The sequence below is a fragment of the Heptranchias perlo genome, chromosome 7, assembly GCF_035084215.1.
Source record: "Heptranchias perlo isolate sHepPer1 chromosome 7, sHepPer1.hap1, whole genome shotgun sequence".
Lineage (NCBI taxonomy): Eukaryota > Metazoa > Chordata > Chondrichthyes > Hexanchiformes > Hexanchidae > Heptranchias > Heptranchias perlo.
In genome coordinates this window covers 67,789,500-67,798,401 of record NC_090331.1, presented here as the reverse complement: position 1 = coordinate 67,798,401, position 8,902 = coordinate 67,789,500, and the positions used below count along the sequence as shown (strand labels likewise).

At 37.6% G+C, this 8,902-nt stretch overlaps 1 protein-coding gene across 3 annotated transcripts in view; it reads left to right on the top strand.

Annotated features, from left to right (window-relative positions):
- The first annotated feature begins 496 nt into the window (after positions 1-496).
- Positions 497-8,902, top strand: part of pgap1 (post-GPI attachment to proteins inositol deacylase 1) — a 109,943-nt gene continuing 101,537 nt past the window's right edge. For all 3 annotated transcript variants that reach the window (XM_067987777.1, XM_067987778.1, XM_067987776.1), the window contains exons 1-3: positions 497-665; positions 4,699-4,852; positions 5,095-5,270. In XM_067987777.1, coding sequence (XP_067843878.1) covers positions 519-665; positions 4,699-4,852; positions 5,095-5,270 — 477 coding nt within the window. In that variant the 5' untranslated portion in view covers positions 497-518. The remainder of the gene's footprint in view (positions 666-4,698; positions 4,853-5,094; positions 5,271-8,902) is intronic.

Here is an 8,902-nt window from a genome sequence, read left to right as displayed (position 1 = left end):
GCTGACAACCCGATGTCCTTAGCATCCCCTAATCAGCATGCCTGATTGTTCCTGCCTCAACACTCAGTGGAACTGTATTGTGCCCCACCCCCCCATTATGAGATGAAAAATTCACCTAATCTGTTAATTTGAATCAGTACAATTTTTCAGTATTGTACAAGTCAGGAATTGCTATTAGTGTTATTTGTATTGAATTGTTTAATTGTTCAGCTTTAATGACAAAAAAGACTTGTTGATTGCTTTAACCACTGGAGACCTTATCAATATGGCAGGTTAAGAGGAGGCCGTCCCCCCATGACGACATCACGTCGAATGACGTCACCTCGCGTCATTGTGAAGCCAACCTAACGTGATAACAGAAAGTAATAAACAAAGTCCGGGGCCGCCTATCCAGTTTTGATTGGACGAGCCTGGGCACACCTCGCTTGATTGACACCATCCTCCGCCAATCAGGTGACGCCTCCTCCCGACCGGTGGCAGCAGGTTAGGTGGAGCCGGCTGAGTCGGGGAGTCCGGTGATGGCTGGCGGGAGGATGAGGTGGTTGCCTGGAATATTTCAGGGCTTTCTATTGGCTTTTGTGGGGCTCGGGATATGGGAGGTGTTGTTCGTGTATGAAGAGAACAAGTGCAGCATGACCTACATGTTCGAGTACCCAGAATATCTTGTAAGTTGCTCCAGCCCCCGCAGCCGAATTCAAGTGCCCAATCTCTGCAGAGAATAAATCTGCAAGTAGTTCCCAGCCTGACAGTGCAACAGGCCAATGGGGTCCTGACTGTACAAGTTTGCTCTGTGCGAAGTGTTTTGCCAAGGGTTTTATTATTTTGCTAACATTTTGAGAGAATGGACTCCAATAAACTTTCTATGTTAATGGTACATTTTTTTTAGACAGTACATAAAATTCACTGTCACGTGTGTCCAGGTTCTGATTGGCACCTGACCATCTTTCTCACACTATTCGAGGATAGTCTCCTCCACGCTGCCATTGTGCCATCCTCTGCACTGTTAAAATCATAGAAATTTATTGTATGGAAGGAGGCCATTTGGCCCATCATGCCGGTCTGGCTCCCACTTGCCTGCTCTTTTCCCCCATCCCTTTCAAAAATTTATTTTCTAAAAGCTATTCATGCTTCCACCCTTACTTTTTGGTAGGGCTTTCCATGTCCCTGCAACCCTTAATCTAAAGAAAAATTCCCATCTTTTCATCTTTTGATAAATTTGTGCTCTTTAGTTATTAAGGCACCAAAACCCCGGTTAATTTTGAACACTTCTGTCAGATGTCATCTTAAGTTTCTTTGTTCCAGTGAAATGAGCCCCAGTTTCTCTCTCCACAAAGAAAGCCACTTATCACTAGTATCATTTTAGTGAAGCTCTTCTGCATCATCTCCATGGCCTTATCATCCTTCCTAAAGTAAGGTGCCCAAAATGGGGCATATTTCTATATCTGGTCTAGCTAATGATTTCTGTAGGTTTAGCTTTACCTCTGCATTTGTACTCTGGGCCTTTTTATAGAACCTATGATCCTATATGATTTTTATTTACAGCCAAATTGAATTGTCCTCCCACATTTGAAGATGTGTGTATCTGAACCAATAAGTCCTTGATAGTTGCCTCCTTTTGCCAAGGCCAAAACTGAGTAGGGGGTGTGATCACAGCTTGAGGTCTGATGATTGCTTTGCTGCTGATGAACATTAAAAAATAATGTCTCCACATTGTAAGACACAGAAGAAAATGAACTATTTTATAAATCAGACTTCATGTTCTATTTTCATTTTGAACTGTCCACTCAAAAACAAGATTGTTAGTTCAAAAACAAGAGTGACAATCAAAGTCCTAAATTGAAGTCTGTCTTAACTATTCCCCGACCCCCCCCCCCCAACCAAAAAAGGTCTTGTCATTGAGTCAAGTGCCAGATCTCACTTTCTTTAGTGCAGCAGATGCTACTTCATATTTTTATGCAAGATGAGATCATGCCTATCCATGTATATAGTACAAAAAAATCTTCATATAAGTGATCCTTACTGTTGGTTTTCATAACTTTAGTGGTTATGTGCCCTCTTTGTTCTTACTCATGATACACTCACACTCACTTCAGTTGAACTTGAAAGGCAAAACTTGGCAGTGGAAGCAGGATCATAAATGACAGAACATAGTGCGGTGATGTAGATACACTCTTGTGTAGTATATTAAATTTGTTCAAAGAATGTTCATACCTATAAAATTGTTTAGTGGTTCTACTTATATGGCTTTTGATTCCGCTGAGCCCCTCATTTGTGTTGAAATTTTCTAACCCTCTCAAGGCTGCTGTAATTCAACATTTATTTTCAAAAAGGGTATGATAAAGTGAAGTTAAATAGACAGAGGGGTTGGTTTAAGAATATAAAGCTGAGAGTTGAAGTAAATAGATTGAAAAAATGTAGCTGATGATATGTCCAGTGATCTGTGTTGGGCCATCTCTTGTTCTTTATATATATATATATATATATATATAAAATGATTTAGTCAGGGATTCAGAGGGAATATCATTGCAATTTGCATACGACAGCAAGTTAGGGGTCATGGCAAATTGTCAAATGGACTGACAGAATAAACTTAAAGGGAATTGTCAGATTTATGTCAAGTGCAGTTCAACACAAGTACATGTGAAGTAATGAATTCTGGGAAAGAAGATGACAAAATGGAAGTATATGCTAAATGATAACATTCTCAGTGGAATGGAGGAACAGAGAGCTCTGGAGGTGGAGATACAGATCTTTAAAAGTAGGAAATACAGATGTGAAAAAAGCAAGTTGGATTCTGGATTTACATACAGTGGCATTGAATATAAAGGTAAGGAGGTAATTATGAATCTGCACAAGACATTGGTAGGTCACAGATGGAGTACTGTGGACAGTTGTAGGTGCCCATGATATAAAGGATATTAAAGGCATGAAAAACTGCAGTGTAGATTCACTAGGCTAATGGGGATAAAAGGATATAGTTACGATAGAGACTTGGAAAAATTATTTCTGTATTCAGTAGAGCTGAGAAGGTTAATGGGAATAGAAATGTTCAAAATATTGAAAAGGTTTGAGGGGAAAACTGATTATTTCCATTTAGTGGCAAATTCATAAATTTAGGAATAGTACCAAAACCATAAAGGGGAAGTTTTTAGAAGAATTTTTTTTACTGCAAAGAGTTATTAAGGAATGCATTACCAGCGGTAGTTATTGAAGCCAAGTCAATCACAATCTTTGAGAGGCAATTACATAAATACTTGAAGATGGAAGAGAGAAGGAAGAGTAAGATAAAAAGGTAAAGGGAACTGGGGTTAGCACATTTGATGTTTAGCTAGCAGTCGGCACAGGCACGATGGGCCAAATAACCTGCGCTGATGTGTCTATGATTCATCCATATCATTTAAAGTATAGGTTACTCTTAATTTAAATTTACTTAATTCAATTTTCTGATATAATTAAAAAATTTTGAGCACTAAATTTCTGCTTAATTCAAATTACTGGTTAATTCAATTTTTAAGTGCAAAAATGACTGAATTAGCAGGAGTACACTATAGTTTAATTGGTTAAAGCTATATAAACTGTCTATTTTACTTCAAGAAAGTTGTATGATTGTGGGACTGGTTCTTGGTTAGTGGTGAAATCTAGAATTTGCTGCATCAGTGTGTTTGAAGTTCATCCTGTAACAGATTGGATGTATAGTGCATTTTCCACTCAGCAATATACAGAATACAAAACATTTAACAGATTGTTTACTGCAGATGTGAATCATGGACTTGTTGTGGGGCCCATCACTGTGCCAGATCATGGACAATTCTACATTGTCTATTTAAAAATTTGAAGAATTTATTGAGATTTTCTCTGTACCTGTGAGGATTAAGTTCATAAAAAAACTGCAGACCTTTTTCAAGTCTGCCATATGGTGAATGGTGGTTCCAATGTGTTTTTTATCAAACAGTGAAATATTGTACCCATAACATTATATCAGAAATCTTATAAACATTTGCACTCCCAATCTCTTACCTGCTTTAATCTACCTTATATGCTGATTAAAGATAGGCTTTAATACAAAGTTTGCTGAACAGTTTTTTGTTTAAAAACTATCTTTTTGTTTCCACCGTTGGCCTGGTATCCCCAAGAACATTGGCCAGAGTTTCAGGTTCTTGTTATCCATTGCTGAAAGTGTGGACTATGTGGATATCTGGTAAAGGTGGGATCAGGCTTGCCTGTGATGGTGCCCATAGTTCCCTGACACTACTCATGTTAGCACTTAAAAATGGGTAGCACTGGAGGCCTGTTGCTGCTCTGCATGAATTGTTGCCTTCAATAGAGGACAGGTATGGGTAGAAGCAATCCTCACATCTGTTTACTGTCACCAGACTACCCATTTAATAACTAAATTAATTTTAACATTTCCTATTTATGACCTAACCTTTTGATATCTTGCAGCTTTCCAGTACTGCAGAAAACATTTTGTATTCAATTTCTGATCTGGGCATTTTGGATATACCCTAGTTATATAAATTGATCCCTGATCAGTTGGTTATTTGCATCATTGTGATATTGGCTCTTCTGTGTGATACATATGTTTATATGGATGAGACAAAGATGTGAGCACATCATTGTATTTTTATGAAACATAAAACTTGTTATAAAGGGAGGAGATATAACCCCAAATAACTTTTCTGTATTCTCTGTGAACAGAAAATCAAGCTTCCTAAGAAACTTTCCACTAAGTACCCAAGTTATGGCCTGTATCTTTATGGAGAGGGAGACTCTGCTGAAGCAAGCAAGTATTTAAAAGCCACAGGAATCCCTGTTCTATTTCTTCCTGGAAATGCTGGGAGTTACAGACAAGGTACATTTTTAAAGAAAAACTTGTTAACCAGTTTTTATTCTCATCCCTGACCATAATGACTGCACAGTCAGGTCTTCAAGAAAGGCTGAATGGCACAGAGTAAACACAACTTTTAATACCTGAACATTAAAGAGTCTTGTAAATGGGTCAGAATAATCTAGTTAGAAACTCAGTTTTATTTATACGTTATTTGTTTCATCTGAATCCTTACTAATCCCTTTTATTTTGGTCTTGTGTTTCAGTTCGTTCACTGGGCTCTGTTGCACTGAGGAAAGCTGAGAACATACATAACAAATTCCACTTTGATTTTTTTAGCATTGATTTTAATGAGGAGCTGGTTGCACTTTATGGTGGAAGCCTTGAAAAGCAAACCAAGTTTGTACATGCATGTATAAAGGTCATTCTTAGACTTTACAAGGTAAGATTGGAACAAGATATTTCCTTTCAAAATACCTTACTGATGACGTACTCAACTGTGTTGGCATTATTTACCCTGGAACTTATGTCAAACTCAGTTCTTATTAAACTTCTGTGGATCATAGAATGGCACAGCACAGAAAGAGGCCGTTTTGCCTGAGTCAACCACATAGTGTGGGACTGGAGTCACGTGTTGACCAGATGAGGTCGGGGTGGCAGGTTCCCTTTCCTGAAGGACATTAGTGAAACACTTGGGTTTTTACGATGGTTTGGCAGCTTTCAAGGTCAAATTACCAGATTTATTGAATTCAATTTTACAACTTTCCGTGATGGGATTTGAACTCACGACTGAACAAAAAGCCCTAACTTCTCAAATTTCTCTCATAACTATTACCTCTCATCCCAAATATCATCCTAGTGAATTTACACTGTACCTTTTCCATTTCTTTTATATTCTTTCTTTAATGTGCTCAAAATTGTACACATACTCTAACTGCAACCTAAGATCTTGTACTGGTTTAGCATTACCTCCTTGCTTTTGTATTCTGTGCTTTTAGATACAAAACAAAGGATTCTTTTTGCCTGTTTAATGGCCTTATTTATTTGTGCTCCTACCTTTAATAACTTGCATATCCTTACACCAATGTCCCTCTAACTCTATTTGAAAACATACCATTTCCGTTTCCTATTTTTCTAAAATTTATTTCTTCACATTTTGCTGCGTTAAACTGCATCTGCCACTTATCCGTCCATCCTGCTAGTCTATAAATGTCCTACAGCCCTTAACAACCCTTATCGCAATTTGAAATTTGCTGTCAGCGCCTTGAAACTTTTTACTATGTTAAAGGCGCAATGTAAATGCAAGTTGTTGTTGTAATCAGCAAATTTCATTTCTGTTCCCTCAATTCCTAAGTTTGGATCATTTATTTGTAAAGTAAAAAAGAGTGGCTCCAACACAGATCCAGTGGAATACCAGACCATATCTTTTCAATCCAAGAAATTCCTTTTTACTCCAACCCTTTCTGTTCCACCTCCAACTATCTCTCTATCCATGTGGTCACATTCCTTATAATGCCATATGCCTCTTATGTGCTTCGTTATCAAATGCTTTTTGAAAATCCATATAAACTGCATTTCTGTTATCTATAGTTTTCTTCAAAAGGTTCTATTAAAAATATTTCAGCAATATAAAACTCAAATATAGTTAACTTCATTAAGAAATATATCCTCTTATGTATGTTATTTGATTGGAAAATTATTTTTCACTTTTTAATTTGAGTGGTCATTTTCAGTTCATACATGCAGTGCATTGACCATACCAGCAGTAGAATTATAACTGTACTAGTGGATAAGATGAACCCCATCTACCCTGGCACAAGATTTACAGGTCATTAAACCCCCATGAAGATGCGCTGCAATTTGTGATAAAAGTCGAACGGTGTAGTATGACAATTATTGCTTCTCCTATAGAAACCCTACATATTTGATTTTTTGACCTGGTTGTTAATCCAACTTGCCAGCCAGTTCCTATTTAAATTTGAACTCACATTTAAAAAGTAATGTTGACCTATGTTTTCAGATTTGTTTAAAAATTGTTTTTATTTTGTATGTCCATTCTCAAACATCCAATCTGTATGATCAATCTTTGTTGGGAAGATCCAGCCTTCAGAGCTATGCAGGAGGCATGTTTAAGTGATGTAGAAAGGAATTGTTTCTTGTTCAATTTTCCTTTTGTCTCCCTCCCCCTAATGAAGCTGAGACTCACCTCCCCTTGCTGCAAAATTTTAGGGTATATCTGAGTGGGACAGAGGAACACAAGAACTGGAGTAGACCTTTCAGCCCCTCAAGCTTGTTCTGCCATTCAATTAAATCATGGCTGATCTGTACCTCAATTTCATTTACCTGCCTTTGATCCATATCCCATATCGATCTCATTCTTGAAGATATGAACATGAGATTTGAATTAGAATTATTTAACTTGGTGTCCACATGACTTACTTTTATGATCACATCATAAGCATCACTAAATCCTTATACATGTCAGGATCCCACAAAATGTGAACAATTTTATGATGCAGTTGTGTTAACTAACTTTTGTCGATCTTTTGTAGACGTGGTATGTAAGATGGAAACCTGGACTTCCATTTTTGATACTTTACATTAAATTTCTGGTATTCTTACAGTCACAGTGCATTGTTATGGGAGTGATTGTCCAACACTTATTCCATTAACATGTAAAATTGCTAAATGGCTCATCTGCATCAAGAACTGGGCATTTCCCCAATTCCATGTTAAAAGTCTAACATTCAAGAGAATACATAGGATCCTGAAGTTTAGTATTTATCGAGAATAGCAGCATACTAGTTCGATGTAGATGTACAACAGACTTAATTTGGAGAACAAGTTTGAATGTCGTGCTTGACTGATGCTTCCTTTTGAATTTCCCAGGGACGGAGAGAAGAGGGAGGAAAAAATTGAAAAGGAAGGGAATTTCAGCACATTATTCAGATAAATTGATTAAAGAACACCACTGAAAATATTGCGGGTGATCTTCAAAGGAGAAGTTTCAGAGGATGTGAGATTGGGGGAGGGAGGAGTAAAAATGTAGACAGTCTATAACCATCATCACAATTACTTCTTAATTAGTTTTTCACAAATTAGAAGAAATACGTTGCATGGATTTGATTTTTAAAAAAATCTTGTTCTCCCCCTTCCAGTTCGGATGTTTGTTTCATGTAGTAAAGGGAAAAGCTAGCAGAAGTAGTCCAGCCTGAGGAAACACACCACTTGCTGATTTATCACAAAGAGCAGTACTGGCTGTAGAGAAGTTCAGAGTCTTCCAAGTTGAAGGAAGAAGACGGCCCCTGGGTCACTATAAAGAGGATACTCTAAACAAAGAGAGAAAACCTTGAAAATTTCCCACTTAAAAATGCAATTTCAGATTCTTAATCTTATGAAAAATTTGTGTGACTTGTTCAACTTCAGAATTCCTCAGAACCTGGGAAGAGCAGTGAGTTAGACATTTTTGGATCTAGGTTCAAATCCATCCTAGAATGGCTGTTGGCTGTAAATGTCTGATCTATGTGAAATGATTTGGGCGGTTTCAATCCAGTTCCTGGTCGGGATGTGTCTGTAGTGCAAAACTCCTTCAATTTGACATTAATTGGCATTCAAGCCTTACAATATTTAGTGTGGGAAATGTAAATTAATGGCACACTGGTACAGTAAGGGTTTTTTTTTAGGTTAGGGCTGAGGTATGGGCTCGAGTAGAAGGAGGCTTGCTATTGTCCCTTAGTGTTGTTGGACAACCTCCTTCAATTTATTTGTAGCCTCATTTCTTTGAACTTAGCCCTTTTAAAGTTACATTCCTGGCTCGGGGTCTTTGGTATTTCCAACTCCCAGATCATTCTGCGATCGTTGAGCCCCTGGAAGTTCTATGACTCCCATTTCCTGTTTATTGTCTGGGTCATTAACGATTACCAGTTCAAAATGAGCACTGACTTGTGGTTTCTTTGATGCAGTGGATCATGAAGCAGTCATGCATTACATTTGCCAATTCTGACTCTCAACTCTTTGGGTTTTCCCAGTTTGTATTTGGCTAATTGAGATCTCTCATTAAAATAACTTTCCTGT